Source organism: Lycium ferocissimum, chromosome 8 (assembly GCF_029784015.1).
Source record: "Lycium ferocissimum isolate CSIRO_LF1 chromosome 8, AGI_CSIRO_Lferr_CH_V1, whole genome shotgun sequence".
NCBI classification, from domain to species: Eukaryota; Viridiplantae; Streptophyta; class Magnoliopsida; order Solanales; family Solanaceae; genus Lycium; species Lycium ferocissimum.
The window spans coordinates 38,407,636-38,425,866 of record NC_081349.1 but is presented as its reverse complement, the minus strand read 5'-3'; the positions used below and the strand labels follow the sequence as shown (position 1 = coordinate 38,425,866).

At 34.1% G+C, this 18,231-nt stretch overlaps 2 protein-coding genes and 1 non-coding gene across 4 annotated transcripts; 2 read left to right on the top strand and 1 right to left on the bottom strand.

Annotated features, from left to right (window-relative positions):
- Positions 1-7,742: 7,742 nt before the first annotated feature.
- On the top strand, positions 7,743-11,019 carry LOC132068375 (sedoheptulose-1,7-bisphosphatase, chloroplastic). The gene is made up of 8 exons (XM_059461945.1): positions 7,743-7,987; positions 8,187-8,306; positions 8,393-8,578; positions 8,975-9,056; positions 9,347-9,568; positions 9,797-9,897; positions 10,083-10,154; positions 10,456-11,019. Exons 1-8 carry the CDS (start codon positions 7,868-7,870, stop codon positions 10,735-10,737), a joined length of 1,185 nt encoding a protein of 394 aa, XP_059317928.1. The 5' UTR covers positions 7,743-7,867; the 3' UTR covers positions 10,738-11,019.
- A 343-nt stretch (positions 11,020-11,362) lies between these two features.
- TRNAR-CCU (transfer RNA arginine (anticodon CCU)) lies at positions 11,363-11,435 on the bottom strand. Its single transcript has one exon. It is a non-coding gene; the product is annotated as a tRNA-Arg (tRNA).
- Positions 11,436-14,955: 3,520 nt separating this feature from the next.
- Positions 14,956-17,262, top strand: LOC132068373 (transcription factor DIVARICATA-like). Of its 2 annotated transcripts, none has more exons than XM_059461943.1 (3): positions 14,956-15,108; positions 15,937-16,371; positions 16,626-17,262. In XM_059461943.1, exons 2-3 carry the CDS (start codon positions 15,989-15,991, stop codon positions 16,978-16,980), a joined length of 738 nt encoding a protein of 245 aa, XP_059317926.1. In that variant the 5' UTR covers positions 14,956-15,108; positions 15,937-15,988; the 3' UTR covers positions 16,981-17,262. The 2 variants fall into 2 exon arrangements, with proteins under 2 accessions (XP_059317926.1, XP_059317927.1); XM_059461944.1 differs by lacking the exon at positions 14,956-15,108 and adding an exon at positions 15,113-15,237.
- The last annotated feature ends 969 nt before the right edge of the window (positions 17,263-18,231 follow it).

Here is an 18,231-nt window from a genome sequence, read left to right as displayed (position 1 = left end):
TCCAGGGATTTTCCTTTTGAGTTGTGATGAGCCCTTTGTTAGTCTTTAGTCCCCGGTTGACGAGGGTTATAATCTTTGCGTTGCATCCGTTGCGCCATCTCCCACGCCTTTCTAGTAAACTCATTGTACAAATAAGTGCTCCACTTGTCTCGCCATTGCATTTGACATAGACAACATTTGGGCTCCATATACATTCCTTTGCCAATCTTTCAACAGTGAGTAATCTTCCCAGCCGAGTTGCGACGAATAGTAAAAACAACTTTTGGTCTATCTGCGTTAGAACATCATACACTTCCCTTGCTGTGGTTCGCGGATTATGGCACAGTAATAGATTTGTCTAATCAAGCTCTGCCTAGTAGGTTGAATCTGCATCAGTTTATTAATTTTCTACTTCAAGCATCTTTCTTACTATAACCGACATGCTTGCTTAGCAACACACACCTTCTCTTACTTTGTTGTTTGATATATTAGGTGTGAATCCATCGCGTCCACATTTTTATCATTTTATGTCGATATCCCACCCGATCTTAGCAATTCTTTGCCTTATTCTAGATATGCAATGTTAGTAATGTTCAAGCCTCACTTTCTTAGGAGAGCACAAATTATCCCATCTTGCTAAAGCTTTTTTGGTTATAGCATTACTCCCCGGACCACAGTAGCTCTGCAATGAGCTTATGATCTTCATGACCTTAGTAGGAATGATAAAATTTGTATTGAGAATGCTTGCATTCAGAATAATACTATCTGAATAAGTTGAGCCTGCTGTGAAAACGAGGAGTTTTCGAGTTGTCCAGGATGAGATCTTTGCAGTGATCTTGGATATCAGTGGTTGCCATTGGATAAGAGATGTCTTTTGAGTTGCTAGTGGAATCCTTAGTATTTAAGGAAGCTCCCATGCAGAAATATCCCAATTTGTTCAAGATGCTTACACAGGCGGCTTGTGTCGCTCCACCGAAATAAACTAAGCTTTTCCCAGGTTTGCTTGTGGCCGAAGCTGGGAGAACATATTGAAACCTTTGTGCAATCGATCCGGAAGTTATGTCACCACACTAGAAAATAGGAGCAAATCATCAGCAAAGCATAAATGGCTTATTCCAAGTTTAGAGCATCTTGGGTGGTAGTCAAATTCCTTTATCATCTTGAGGCCATTCAACATTCTACTCAAATATTCCATCTATTGACACCCAATTTTGTCCCGCCTTCCCTAAATATTTATTTACATTTATAGTATTTTTGGCAATTTAAGAAATGATTATTTATATTTTTACTATAATTATTGGATTTTTTTTACGGCGTTTCATTATTCCATTCGGTCACTAGCTGTCATTATGTTTATTATTCTTATCCTTATTGTTACTATTATTATTATTATTATATTTATTATTATTATGATTGTTATCGTTATTATTATTATTATTATTATTATTATTATTATTTTCGTTATTATTATTATTATTACTAGTATTATTATAATTCACATTATAATCATTTCAGCGTTTTTACCATCCTATGCACACGCATTGCATTTATTTACGCGCAATTAAATAATAGCGTTTATTTACTATTGACTTTCAAATATTATTGCATGGCTATTAGGTATATAATTTTTATAATTAATAATTACATACTTTTATATTAAATAATATTTCAACATTATTATGTAATTAATTACAATAGGTCTTTTACTTAAACCAACCCATATTTCCTTTCGTCCGCCCACGTTTTAATTAATTGACCCCTACCGCTTAACACGGCCGGCCCGTCCGGCCTACTTTTCAAAAGTGAACCACTAGGGTTCATTCACTCATCAGCCGCCGCACCCCACCTTCTCTCTCTTCCCCTTCCTCTCTCTTCCTTCCTCTTCTCTCACGCGTTAACGCCAAGAATGGCAAGATTAACAGTCGACTTTCGCAAATCCGGACCGTTGCATGGTCGATTTGGGAAAATGAATTTCTGTGCCTCGCCTCATCCGGATTCAACCAAAAGAGGTTCGATTTTGTTGTTTCTTCTTTCTTTTCCGTTTGTATGGAAGCGATTTAATGGATTTGTCCATTTGTGAAGCTTGAAATCTTTTGGTCAGCCTTTTTGATTTTCGAGTACAAGGTTTTAATGGGTTTCGTCCATTTCCCTTCTTTTTCTGATCTCGTGGGTTGGAATACCTGCAAAAATCTGAACGTTGTTGACTAAAAAACCCGCCCAAAATTTCAAATCTCAGAAAAACCCTAGTTGATTCTTATAAATAATCGTTTTTGAGGTCAAAAAAGGGAGCTTTTCTCAGCCGCGGAAATTCCCAAAAAATTAGAAGTTCTCTTTAGCCACCTTGGATCCTTGAAAACATTAGTTTTTGGAGTCACCTAAATTCCCTAAAATATTAGTTTGTTTGAGTAGCCATAGCATTGTCGATATCGAGTCAAAAAATCTAAATCGTTTTTCTTGTTTTCTCCCTTTGATCTCTGTTTGGATTCGAGTTTATACTAATTCGGGATTTGTGGTGTTCGAAGTAGATCGAAGATTCGAGACCCATTTCGCTGCACCCGAAGAAGGTAATTTCCGCTTCCCCTTTTACTTTTCTGCTTTATCTGTGTTTTATTAATCGCTAGGTAGGTTTCAAAACATGCTGATTGATTAGATTAGTTTGGTGTAATGGATAGTAGGTCTGTATGTTGATATTAATTCGGACCTATTCAGTTTTTGTATGTTGGTTTAATTGTCGAGCTTGGCTCTGCTTATATGATTATATAATTAGGTATGATAACTTGGCTTTAGTTAACTCAAATGTGGGAGTCAATCATGCTAGTTGGGTTAAGTTGCTTATTGTTGTATAAATCTGGGTAGTCAGTGAGTAAGATATTCGAACTTGTTTAAGTATCGTTGTTAGGTTAGGCATGATTAATAGTCGAATCCGTGATTGATTTCTGTTTTACTCTTGATCATGTTAATGAGGCACGTCTCTATAGGTTTGTTTAATGTGGTTTAATAATGGCATAGTAATAGGGAGAGTCGAATCTCTAACACAAAGAAAGCATACCCAGTTTGTATTACGATAGGATTGATCATTTGTAATTGAGATGTTTGAATCTGGTTTGTTGTTTGTCTTGAAGAAAGTTAAATCTGGCCTAGTTTGTTCAATCCCTTGAAACAGATATTGTGATCATGGGCGTGAGCCTTAAGGATTCATTGTTGTTTTCATGGAAACATCTTCAAAGTCCCAAGAGATTATTTTTCTTTCATTCACTGCCGTGTCAATGTAGTTTGTTTAATTACTAGTTTCATGGCTGTTAGATATAGGTTAGATAATCCTCATACTCTTTGGATTCCGCTTTTCTTCTTTGATTTCATTAGATTTTATTTAGCATGGTAATATGTGGATCGCTTCTGCCCCCTTGCCTTAATTCAGATCTATCAAGTGAAACACGACCATTTCTCAGTTCTGTATATTTTGAATTAGGGAACTAGTCTGTCCGTGACTGCTGTCTCCATATCTATGACATAAAAATGCTTCGTGATCTGTCTGTTTGCCTCTGTAAGCGATGAACTGAAATGTTGATTTAGGTGTTATCATAAGCTATAAAACCGCCGTTGTTTAGATACATTGAAGGTTTTGTATTGACTAAGGAAATTTGCTTGAAATGTCAACCTTTCTTGGTTCTATCATATATGGGCTTAATTTATCCATCTTTGCTTAATTTATGCACCGTTGTCAAAAAGATTGAGAATCCTGCCTTAATTGTTTGCTGTCGCATGCTCCTGTGTGTTATCATATGTTTCATGAGTCTTTCGTAATCTGTGGACCCTTTGTTACTGCCATTACTGTGCAAATTTTGTGTCTTGAGTTCATTTCATGGTCATTTTGTGAAATTCAGTGTCGACGCTAACAGCTGCTGTCGCCTAAGCATATTTGTGGTTAATGTTGTGCACTGCTCTTGTTGGGCAGATCTTTGTTGCCGTGGTATATTGTGTAGTCTTTCTCGTGTTGTTCCTTGCTTTTTTTTTTCTATGTCGATTTCTGTGCCTTAGTATATGATGCAGCTAGTTAGCTTTTGTAGAGTATATTACCATTGCTAGGTAGATCTGTTCGCTTTATGATGTTATTTCTCTTGTGATGTCTACTGCTGTTACTGTGCAAATTGCATGTCTTGGCATATCATGAACACTTTAATGTGGTTGAAATAGTAGAATCGTATACCTATGTATGCTCGAAGTATATTCATGAAAACACGTTAATAAGGAAATTAGATGGGTCATTATGGATCAAGCTTAAACCCTCTCTGATGTTAACCATGCCTGGGATTCGCGAAATCTCTTGGAACTTGTGCAACATCGGGAAGGCGGGGGCGAAAGCTTTCCAATATTAACCTTCTATATATCCTGCGAGTGTGTATACATGAGGTATACTTGAATATACAATATATATACGTAATCTATTAAATTGTCTTAAGTTCACATTTTATATATTTAGCTTTTTCGTTGGTCAGATACTAATCCTTTTCCTTTCATTTTTATGCATGACCACCGCGTGTGAGTCCGAGCGACTCGTTTCCTCCCGCATTCGATGTTGGGCTAAAGCCCAACGAAATAATATTATCGAGTCATTCTCTGGTCCGGTCAATGAAAAGAAATGGACCATATATAAGATTTTCCCAAAGCCCCGTGTAAAATGGAACGACGGCTAATCCCTAAGAAATTTGTCGAGTCCATTTAATTTATTTGCTTCTCTACGTTATTTTTTGTGCATTTAATTTATATTGTATGACTAACACTTTGTTTTGCTAATTTAGATGAGCCTTAGTGAAATTAGTGGGGTTTAGTTTTAGTAATGGATAGTTAATTTAAGATTTCATTCCCTCTTTACGTTAAAATTATTTATAGCATCTACAACGTTTATTTTATTAGAATAATTGATTTTTGAAACAACATGACTATATATTTTGAGCTAAAAGAATCATTTTATTCCTACTATCTTCGAAATTTCAAAAAATGTCACTAATATGTAAATGGTAACTTAAGTATTTTATAAATTTTGTTTCCAAGATTCATCTAATCATATATATTTTTTAAGCCGAACATAGTTAATTAAAGGAGAAAGGAAAACTCACTTTCTTTTTGCATCCCATTTATAAAAATAAGCCTAAATTTTCTACATAGCCATGTTCATATAACACAACTTTGTTCAAAGTGCAGTTTGCTAAGTCTTCTCTTAAAATTATTACTTATATGCCAATTATTATATTTTTGAAAGCTTTATTTTTACATAGCATTATTTTTTTTATTTAACGCTTTGGCAGCATTTATAAGTTTTATTTTAAATATCATTTTCTTTTATGCAAATCATTATACCTTCTACAAATCTACTTTAAATAGCATTACTGCATTTCCACTTAAAACCTTAACAACATTTATAAATATTATTTTAAATAGCGTTATTATATTTCCTTTAAAACCTTAGCAACATTTACAAGTCATTTTCTTAAAATTTAAATATTACATTGGCGTCTGGAGCCTTAATTAATTAACCTGAGTTTGGCCGGTAAACCGTAGTTAACGGATCCTAGAGGATGCCTAACCTCTTCCCTTTAGGACAATTGGAACCCTTACCTAGAATTAAAATTAAGCAGACCATTAACGGAGGTATAGTTAGGTTTTACCTTAGTTAAGAAATTAGGTGCCCTAATTCACCTTAAAATCAATTAGGTGGCGACTCCTTAAAATAAAAAGAGAATCTCAATATGTTGTCTAGTTGCTTGGTTTAAATGGGGTATAATAGCTTGACGACTCTGCTCATCTTATTGAGTTTATTGATTTGTACCATGGTAAGCTAGGTCATCTTAATATTGCTTCTATTAAAAGATTTAGAAAAATAGAATTAATCCATCCAATAAATGTTGATGGTTTTTTGAAGTGTCATGTGTATGCGGAAGCAAAACATACTAAGAATTCTTTTAAAATTGTTACTAGTAGAAAGACACAATTATTTGAACGAGTACTGCGATATGACAAAATTGAAGGAGGGGCCAAAGTAGAGAGAGACGTTGAACATTTCCTACTCCAAAAGAAATTTATACCAGGTTACCCAAAATCCAACTCTAATTGCGTTAATTAAGGTCCCCATGGGTTTGCTTAATTAGAAAAGGTTGAGACTTAGTATCTTAGGTCACAAGTTCAAGTCAGGTGAACTAAATTCGATTTTTAAGTGGAGAAGGGTAAAAGAGTCTAGATCATCCTCGAATTTTAAGGCAACGATTAGCTAATGATGGGCTCTTAAAGATTTTGACAAAAGATCTTCTTTCTAAAGAGATTCAATTCAAAACTCTTGTATGCCCAATATTGAAATAATTTCAGAGGTTTTCCAATCATAAAAAGGGTATTTTGCACAAATATACATCCCACCTCCAAAGCCTACAATTTTTTTGCAATAATATTTACACACTCTTATACATTACTGTACTGTATTTGTTTTGTATAATAGGAGAGGATTATGTATCAACCTTGTATAAAAATGTATAACAATGTATAAATTTCGATAGCTACAGTGCTAGACTTCTTCTATATATGATTTTCAGTTGCAATTATAGTTCAAAACTAGTCTAAATCTCCACCAAACGACTTTACATTTTGCAGACAACATCCTTAGACTATTTTCAACAAGTCTAAACAATACTGGCTCCAAATTTCTCATAAAAAATCAAATTCGAAATTAAAAATTCACTTCTTTAACTTTTTCCATTATGGTGTGTTACCTTTGTAATATAATTTTCACCACACAAATTTTACATAAACGGTTCTTTAACCAGGACTTTTTTTTTTTTTTTTGTTCTCGAGTAATAAAGAAGGGATGAGAAGATATCTGCCATGTCTTGAAGAGAGGAGGATCAAGATGGAGAGGGAAGAGATATGGGACGTTCAGTTGTTTCTTTTGTGAAAAATATTCAGTATATGTACAAGTTTGGATAAACCAGGTAAGAAGATGGAAGATGGGCTAAAATTCGACTTAATGACACCCGGGAAATTGTCAAAAATATAAGGCCCAACATAAAATATTACGTCACGTAGCTCAATATACAATATTATACCTGGGGGGAAACATTATGCATATTACCCTTGTATAATAGAGTATCAAAGGTGTTTACACACAGATATGGGCTAAACCGGATAATAAACTCAAAGTATGGGCTACGTAGCGTATATATTTTCTCCCAGTAGACAGAGCGTAATTTTCCCAAAAAGAAATGGGAAAATTGCAGCAAAATACCATTCGGTCATCTAATTTATAAAATATGTGCATAGTGTATAGATCGTGTATAAAGTATACCAAATATACTATATACTATAGATACCTATACACAACATATACATGTCTATACATATATACATACTTATACATTACATATACAACTGAAGTATATAGATAGTGTATATTTCGGCCAGATTCAGTAAATTAGATGGCCGACGGGTACATTTACGTAAGTATCCAAAAAAAACTGGTGTTACGGGTGCAAAATAGGGCTATGTCAAGTTGCCACATAGAAACAAAATGGAGAAGCTCACTACTCACTAGAAACCATATCTCTTTAGCTTCACAGATACTTGAGTCATCACAAAAATATGAGTGATGGTCATTAATCTCACCCATACCACCTTATATCAGCATATCTTTACAAATACCAGCCACGTGGCAACATCCCATTAACTGCTTATCTGCAACCCCCCACCCCCTTTGCTCCCAAAGAAATTAGAGGCTGAAACTACTCTCAGCTATAGCAAGAATTTTGTAAACAAAAAACAAGTTCAACATATTATATCTTCTTCTTTTTTCTTCTTTGTATGATATTTTTCCCTCTCCACTTTCAAAATTCTTATTTTAACACTAATGGAGACTAGTGTCACATGTTGTGCAAGAGCAACAGCTCTTCTACCAAATGTTTCTTCTCAACATTCAGTTACTTCACTTGCATCTCCAAGATCAATTTCCCCTTCATTCACCTCCAGGGTATGTCTTAATTCCCATTTAGTTTTCTTGAATATCATAAACTATTTATAGCAACTTGATATAAGTTAAAAACACAACCTTGTTTCTTGAATATCATAAACTAGTAACTCCATAGAAGGCAAGCCTTTTGACATAACTTTTGTTGAAGAAAAATTAAACATAAATAGATAAGCTATAAATGTGACATAAATTCTTGCAGAGTCTGAAAACAAGCTCATTATTTGGGGAATCATTGCGAGTTGCGCCAAAATCATCACCTAAGGTTGCTAAGACCAAGAACTCTTCCTTGGTGACTAAATGTGAGATTGGTGATAGTCTGGTAAGTTTTGATCATGTTGTTGATTAATTTATTTAATTGGTATGCATGAAATTGATGACATGATTAGTGAATTGGTCTATATGTAGGAAGAATTTCTTGCAAAATCAACCTCAGATAAGGGGTTGATCAGGCTGATGATGTGCATGGGAGAAGCACTAAGAACAATTGCCTTCAAAGTCAGAACAGCTTCTTGTGGAGGAACTGCTTGTGTTAATTCTTTTGGTGATGAGCAGCTTGCAGTCGATATGCTTGCCGATAAGCTTCTCTTTGAGGTAAAGAACTATTCTGCATACAGTGGCAGAGCCAGAAATTTTAATAAGCGGGATTAAAATAAATGCAAGAATTCCACGTTTAAACTTGTGAACAAAAATAATTTTTGAACCACCTTTGCCACTATAATTGAAACTTCCTTTTGTAGAGGGGATTAAAAATTTATATATGTATAAAAAGATTTGTTGGGTATAAAAAGATTTGTTTTTACTCTATTTACAAAGTATAATTTACCAACAAAGGGATTTCAATTGAAGATGCCTTATGTAACTCCACCCTGATTGATAAGCAAATCAAAGTTTTAAAAGTTTCTTTTTGATTGTAAGCTAATTCTCTACCATGATAATTATTGTCTAAGTTTGACAAAAAAAATTGTCCTTTTGATTGTTGATGTTTAGGCCTTGACATATTCACACTTTTGCAAATATGCTTGTTCTGAGGAAGTTCCTGAGCTCCAAGATATGGGAGGCCCTACTGAAGGTTTGCAGATTATATAATTTTGAACAACTTAGGGCTTGTTTCGCTATAAATTAGAATGTTTTTGGTTAGTTTCTGAAGATGAGTATTTCAAGTGAAAAATTTCACTCCTCATAAAACTTCAACTGTTTTCCAGGTAAAATGCATTTCAAACATAGTTTCAACTTCCAAATACCATTTTTCAACTTTAACTTCAAATATCACTCAATTCATGTCCAAGCGCCTACTTAATTTTACAGAAAATAAACATAAGGGTATACAAGACACTGATGAATTCTATTTATATCAAACAGGAGGATTTAGTGTTGCTTTTGATCCACTTGATGGATCCAGCATTGTCGACACAAATTTCACTGTTGGAACCATCTTTGGTGTATGGCCTGGGGATAAGCTAACTGGGGTCACAGGAAGAGATCAAGTTGCAGCAGCCATGGGGATATTTGGACCGCGAACTACATATGTTCTCGCTCTTAAAGATTGTCCTGGGACCCATGAATTCCTCCTCCTTGATGAAGGTTTGAACACGAATACAGCCAACTAAATAAGCAATATGAATCTGAACATTGCAACATATAAAACCTTAAGGCAACGGGTGAAGTGATCAAAACTTTTATAACCCCTTCGGATGCTCTTGTACGCCCGATATTAGACTTTTTATGCAACTCAACAGGATTTAGAATTCATTTTGTAGTTTTTTTTCTTGCTCTGAGTTGTTTCAATAGCAATGCTCCTTTTGTTCTCAGGAAAATGGCAACATGTTAAAGATACGACAGAAATCGGAGAAGGAAAAATGTTTTCCCCTGGAAATTTGAGAGCCACATTTGACAATCCTGATTATGCCAAGGTTTACTAGCATTTCTCATTTTAGTCTTCAATTGCTGATATCTGTGCTCGGGCATATGTTTGTATAATCTGCCTTTCCAATACCTTTTCTCTTGTCGTTCCCTTTTCAGTTTTTGCTTTATTGATGCCTTCTAAGTTGCTATCTAAATGAAATTCCGCGTTCTGACTCATGATTCTTGATGACAGCTGATAGATTATTATGTCAAAGAAAAATACACCTTGAGATACACCGGAGGAATGGTGCCTGATGTAAATCAGGTATTTGTCATCTGCTATCTTGTTTTACTCGTGTACCTATTTTGCGGAAATGTGATCATTTTAAAGAGAGTACATTTTTATTTACTTAATTATATTCTCAACACACCCCTCACGGCCTCACGTGCGGACCTGATTCTTTTCCATGAGCCAAGCACGTGAAAATCTTTTTTAATAATAGTGGTAGTGTGACCATGTCATCTAGAAGCTTAAGCTATTAGAGAGAGCACGCTTTTATTTACTTAATTATATTGTCAACACAAACGCCATCCCAAGTTCATACATCATTCTTGAATTTTCACAGATCATTGTCAAGGAGAAAGGTATTTTCACAAATGTGACATCTCCAACTGCCAAGGCCAAACTGAGGTTGCTCTTTGAAGTGGCACCGTTAGGATTCTTGATTGAGAAAGCCGGAGGTTTCAGCAGCGATGGGAAACAGTCGGTGCTTGACAAGGTGATCGGAACTCTTGATGAGAGGACTCAAGTTGCTTACGGTTCCAAGAATGAGATCATCCGTTTTGAAGAAACGCTCTATGGGTCGTCCAGGCTTAAGTCTGCTGCCCCAGTTGGTGCTGCTGCTTAAGGAAATATGTGCGCAGCCCGGTCATAATGTTTTCAATTTCGTTCTAGAGCATCGCGAAATTGCTTTGGGGAAATGTTATTCCATCAAGGTGCAAAAGGGAGCTAGGTTAAGACCATAAGGTCAAATTAACTTTGTTAAAAAATTGGGAATGGAACACTTTTCCTTTTGATGTTTCTATTACCTGGTAGCAACTTTTTCCATATCTAAACTCCTGATATGCTGGATTTTTGTAATATCATGTAAGATAAATTTAAGTATGATAAGTTGTCTGATTGTGCTTCATCTCTATTCTACTCAAACTCAATTTCATTTTATTTTTTTTTGGCATATATTGCTAAGCTGCTTAATGAATTTCAAATTTAGAAAATCCCTAAGGCGAAAGAGCTGGGTACATATTCACCGCGGCATGTAGATCTGTGATTACTAGCATACGAGCGCTACCATTTTTCAAGAACTACTATTTGGTGTAACACAAATAAACCACAATTTTAGCAGTAGTTTCCTACACCGGTAAAGCCATCTGATATTTAAAATTACCTGCATTACTTGGTACAGTTATTTAAGTACTATATATATCCAGAGTGACATAACATTCAAGTTAGAAAATGCAAAAAAATAGTGTTTACGCGCCAGGTAGGGGTCGAACCTACGACTTTCTGCTTAGGAAACAGACGCTCTATCCACTGAGCTACAGGCGCTTTGTTGCATTGATTACTCCCTTTAATTTATTAATAAAAACAAATAAATATTTCAGTTCTTTTCACTAATTGATGCATTTTGTCAGTACCTTTTCTCCATCAAGTTAATTGAAGGAAAAAGGCTAAACAAATAAACTAAGAGAACTTTCAAGGATTGCAAAATAGTAAATACCCTTTCGAAAACTCAATTTCTAAGACTCGGGAGAATACTCATCATAGGCATGCATAGCCTTTTGAGAGAGGGCAAAACTCTACTTCAGTATTATAAAACCTTAAGTTTTGATTTTTTAGTATTATTTTAAATACATGTATCGCAATAATTTTTTTATCTCCTTCCTAAAATCATTATATCGTCTAACGTGTGAAGATCTCTCGTTAATTAAGTATTTGGTTAAATATTACCATTAACAATTAAATTATGAAAGTAATGGGCTAAATACCTTTTGTAAACGGACAAACTTATCAATAGGCAGAAACTTGAAAGTGTATCTCTTGTAAAATATATAAAGTCAAGTGTGTGAAATACACTTAAGCCGTTGGATTAGCTTATAAGTTCTTATAAGAATTTTTAACTTTTTTTTGAGTGTTTGGTATCTCTTGAACATCGTTTTGTATATATAAAGTCAAGCTTATCTAAAGCTGCTTATAAGTTTTTTTCTTTCATCCAAATATACTTACTTTATAATGTGTTAAGTGCGCCTATTATTGTATGACTCGTGTAAATTCAAAATAATTAACAAATATAACTAAAAAAATATTTTTATAAAACTAAATAAAAGTTTGTAAAAGAAATATAATAAAGAAAAAAGAAAAAACAGTTAAAAAGGAAAAAGAAAAACTCCCAACCACTAGCGCAGTTGCCTTCCCCTCACCCCACCACCCTCCCCCGCCCCCACCCCACTTTTCCATCTTCTTCCCCAAAAGAGAATCCGGCCCTCTGTTAAGTCAATGAATCAGACCAAACCTCAGACCTTCCCCATTTTTTTTAGTACAAGATATCATATTTAGAAATATCCATTTGTTGGGTATAATGCTTAATTTACAGTATGCATATTAAAAAGATAAAAATATTTATTTGTATAATCATATTTAATTGGGTTTTATTCTGTAAAATTATGTTTTAGGTGATATAGTAATAATATAATTTAAAAAAAGAAAAAGGTCTCTGTCAAGCTAATAGTGAATATATTAGTGAAGGAGTAAGCAGAAATAATGAAGACCCACATGAAATAATAATTTGGAATGTGAAAAATTAACTTCATACATAAAGAAATTTGAGTAAAAAAAAGAAAAAAGAAAAAAATCATAATTCAAGCCATTCACTCGCTCACCTGTGCGTGTAAAATATGTCTTTTGCCATGTCACTGTGATATGTTTAGAAGATACACTTTTGCCAAGTTTAAGTGTCTATCTTATAAAAGGTGCCAAATTTAAGAGGCTATTTAGATATTTAGCAAAAGTAATATAAGAGGAATGCATAAAATGTTGAGCTTTAATTACCCTTGAAATAGTTGCATCATAAAGTTATAACAATCAAAGAAACCCCGTTTCCATGTAGGAAAAAGTAGTGTACTTCCTTTTTCTTAAACTTTTTGTTTGATGTGGTTAACGTTTTCGGTCTAGATTAAAAGTCTTGTCTACATATATATGGCGTCGTCCCTTGATATGGAATCTTGTACAACTTTAATCTTGTCTAGATTAAGACTTTTGCTCGTAAATAAATATGGACTCAAGTTATATGTACTTTGTGCAAAAAGTTTTGATATTATTGGTGTAATTTAATATGATATCTAGTTTCTTTGTTTTTCAGGTTTTCAAATTGTCTGTTATGGATAACTACATATCATTAACAAGAATTGTGGTGAGTACTTGTCAGTGAAAATACAATTACAATTGAAAATATAATGAAGAAATAAAAGTATCTCCAGGTTGAGGCGCGGATATATCGCTCTCTTTAAGGAGGTTCAAGCCCACTGCAACATATCGTTGCGGGTTGTGATGAATCTTCCCCGACTGTCCCCTGTGATATAACGCCGACAACGTCGTATATCAATAAACTACCGGACAAGACAACAACAACAAATCTTCACGACTTACGATGGCCTCTAGGATACATCTTACCCCCGCCTTGAAAGGTAGAGGGAATCGTTTCCACAAGACCGCTACCAAGAGAGAACAAGACAAAAAGGTCGGTTAGGACAACCATATCAACAATATGAAAACGAGGAATAACAAAAAGCAAGAAAATCATGATAAACGGGAGGAAAAGGATAGCAACCATAGATAAATAAGATAATCGAAGTACGAAGACCCGACAAATATAAGCGAGAAATCAAATGGCAATAGCGAATGAGTCGAAAGCTACAAAAGACGTTGAAGCTCCACCGAAAAACCTTCTTCAACTAAATAAAACTCTCTTCTTTTCTCACTTTCAAGAACTCTCCAATATTTTTCTATATACCACAAGGTTAGGATGACTTCTATTTATAGGTGAAGAAATTCATCCTTGAAATAAATTGGATGAGAGGGGTAGTAATATGAGTAGATAGAGGCGGACCTAGGATTTTAAGAGGGCGGGGGCACTATTATCTTAACATAATCGCCAACAAAAAATTTAATGACGACTGATGGAAAATACTATGTCGGATCGGTGACCAATAGCGTAGTAGTGGGAAAATACAAGTATATAAGTCAAATATGTGGAATAAATAAAATTTAACACGGTGAAAGCAAATGAAAGAGGCTTATTGTTTTTCTAAAAATAGGCTCAAAAAATAATTAAAAGTGACATTCGGGTTCGTCGGGGCACATAAGGGGAAAGCGGACGATTTGCAACCAACGTGCCCCAAAGGCATTTTCGTTTGTTAGAGTGCACAATTAAATATATACTAATTTCTCAAGATATATATATACGCATATATATATATAATTTTTTTCAAAGGGTGGGAGTGCACGTGCACTCCAACCCTTCCATGTAGGTCTACCTCTGTGAGTAGATAACGCGAAAATTATGGTTTAGAAGTTATATAAATTATAGGAAGAATGTGGATGAATAATGAGTTAGAGGTTATAAGTGAAATAATAGCAACCACTCCCACTAACTAAAATGATGTTACTCACGAAAATGCAGTTGAATGCAACACAATGAGACACTTTAATATCTTTTTTCTTATAATATTAAAATGCTTTAAATGACCGACATCACTTAATTAGAGATCTTAGGTTCAAACGTTGAGTACACATATCTTAACTCAATAACTTTTACTAGTAAGATATATTGAAAACGAATCTCTCAATCGTTCCTTTTCTAAGATCGGCGATACCGGGATATAACTGGTGATTAGAACTTCTTCTACAAGTCGTAAAAGAAATGAGAAAAAGAGATGATTATATTGCTGTAGTGCTTTTCACTGACAGAAAAGTGATTATTAATTTTAAACCAACACTTTGGTAGCAGTACTCACACTTAACCGTAAAACCAACAAATAGAATAATTAGACACAAACATCTAACATGTATTAAAAAATGTTTAGCCAATCAATAATCGACAACAAAGCATCCCCTATCGATATCTTCTTTTATATAGTTGCTCTACTTTTCTTAAACTATATGCAACTACCAAACTACATCCAAAGACCAAAAGAATTCCACTGCCAGTGCCATTGCCACTCTGGTATTATTGATTTACTTGTATTAAAAAACTCTTCTTCTATTAATTTATTCTTGTTTTTGGACTATTTTTATTGCTTTGAAGTTTGGTTTGGTCTTAATTCATTCTACCATTTGCTATTGTTCAGTTAAGGTTTGTTTCCCCTGTCTGTTTAAAGAAAATCTGATTGTTTTTACTTCATTTCTTTGATATTATCCTGCTAGTGTGGCCAATATTTGGAACCCTCTCCTGATTTGTGCTATTTATGCTTAATTTACAAATTTTTTTCTGTACATAAAAGGAATTCTAATGGGAGCTTTACGTTTTTGAAAATAGAAATGATCAAGAAGTACTCCTCATGAATCTGTGTTTCTATCCCTAGAGTAAGTAAATACTTCATCCGTCTTAATATATGTGGCACCTTTCTCTTTCGAGATTAATATTGTGTAAACTTTGATCAACATTTTAAAATATATTTTTTAAAAATATTGATATGAGACAAATTGCAACTTATTGTATTTTTCGTATAGATTTTTAAGTTGATCTAATGCAATTTAGCTTCAAAAATTAGTCAAATTGACTCTCAAGAAACGAAAAATTGCACATAAATTGGGACAAAGGGAGTAACTATCAAGAAAGAGTAATATTTTAAAAGGGAGTAACTATCAAAAAAGAGTAATATTTTACTTGGTAGGGAGTTTATGCTTGAGTTGTAATGTTAATTTCCTTTTTGCTATTTTTCCAAGTTTGATTCTGAAATGTTAAGTTCCTTTTTTCTAAGGTTTATGATCCTTTTGTGTATCATAAATTTCTCATATTTTTCCTGGACACTGATCATTATAAAATTGACAGGAATATTATACTCTTTTAAGTTCAAGAAAATTGAAGATTCTTGATTGTGGATATGGAAACTTTATGTCCTACTTTTATGTCAAATTCAAATGGGATGACGCAACAAAGCAAGAGCACTACAGAGTGGACAAAAGAAGAGAACAAGAGATTTGAAAGTGCCCTTGCAATATACGACGAGACCACTCCGAATAGATGGTTTAAAGTAGCAGAAATGATCCCAGGGAAATCAGCTCTTGATGTGATGATGCAGTACAAAGAATTAGTTGCAGATGTTAGTGACATAGAAGCTGGATTGGACCCAATCCCGAGGCATTTCGCGTCTTCTTTTACGTTAGAATTTGTCGATCATCACGATTTTCATACGTTTAGTAAGGGAGGCAAGTCTAATGATCAAGAAAGAAAGAAAGGTGTACCATGGACAGAGGAAGAGCACAGGTCCTTATATTTGGTCAATGAACCTAATTACTAGTGATAAGTTATGTTGGTTGGATTCTTCAAAAATGTTATAGCGCCAATGTCGGACTTTCTAAAAATGACTTTCTTTTGGAAGATCTGACAGGCACCTGTAGACATTTTTGAAGAGTCTGAATAACATAAGGGATCAATATACAACATTCAACTTTCTTCCCTGGCTTGATCTTGAATTGTTTGTTCTTGATGCTTACATTGATGTTGTTGTTGCATTATAGGCGATTTCTGATGGGCCTAGAGAAGTATGGTAAAGGAGATTGGAGAAACATATCAAGGAATTTCGTGATCTCTAAAACTCCAACACAAGTGGCTAGTCATGCTCAAAAGTATTATTTAAGGCAGCTTTCAGGAGAGAAAGTCAGGAAGAGACCTAGCATCCACGACATCACCACCGTCCATCTCACAGACGACATACTTCTCAACAATAACAACAACAATAACAACAGTAATAACTCGATGTCTGAAGAGAAGTCGTGTGTGTTCCCGTTGCAGAGATCAACAAGCACAGCAGACGTACTAATCGGCTGCTGGAACAACTCATTTGGTGCATTATATGACAACTCGACTCTATAAGAATCAAAACAATAGACTTATTGACTGTGGTTTGATCAGAGCCCTGTATTGTCCGTTGGAGGATGTTGAACACACACTGCTACTTGTTTTTCACAGCTCCATCGTTGGTCAAGTTAGGTTAAGAAATTGTCAATCTTGGATTTTAATTTGTTTGTAATCTTAGTGTATTAATGTAAATCAAGGTTTAATTAGTTTGGTACATAACTTGTTTCTTTGTTGTGCTTCCAGAGTACTTTGCACATGTAAATCTTCTAGAATACAAGATGTCTCCTTTGCATGCAATCATGTTTTTTTTTTTTATTCAGAAGTTCCATAGTGAACTAACCAGGGGCGGCTCAACGAAATCGGTGGCCTAAAGCCAAATCTCTATAAGAGGCCTTAAAATATCTAATAAAATATTACATATTTTTATTCTAATCCTTTTTTTTTTTTTTTTGTGAAGATGGTATATAGTTCATCTTGTATATCTTGATTATTCATTTAGTTACATTCTAGCTTCATTATTAGAGATATTTAGTAACTATATTCACTAAAATTTAAATAAACATTTGTGTAAGAAACATATATAGACGGTTACGATAATATTTTTCTAACTTCTCATAATCTAATAATCGCAATTTCGTAACACTATGTAGATGTCAAAATAATTTCATACAATTAGAACAATTCAAGTCTATTTGAAGTAAAAAAAAAAATGGTTTAATCCAGTATTTATAAGAAACAATCAACTCTACAAGAGACTTCATCTTTTTAAAATTATCAAAATATTCATAAATTTGTTCACTTTTATATATTGCATAACGTTTATTACTCTCTAATTCATGTGAAGGTGTTTGATTGGACACAAAGTATAAGAGAAAAGAAAGATTTTTGAAACTTTTGGTTTAAAATCTTGTAGAAATTTTGTGGTATAAATCATCTCATAAAGGGTAAAATGAGATGTCATTCTCTTTTGAACTAACTAAAAAAGAAAGAATGTCACATAAATGGAACGAAAAGAATGTAAAATTGGAATTATTTATTTCTATAACCTCTATCACATTTCAAGAAAAGACGTATAAAATCTAGTCTCTTTTATTCATCGTTTTATAATATACAGGTAATGTATATAAAAAAAATTGGGTACTTCATTTTGGGGGGGCCTAAAGCAGTTGCTTTAGTTGCTTCCCCCTCCAGCCGGCCCTGTCAACTCACTTACCATTACTTGGGGCAAAGGTTTCCATGTGTATGGCCAATAGTAGAGCCACTTTT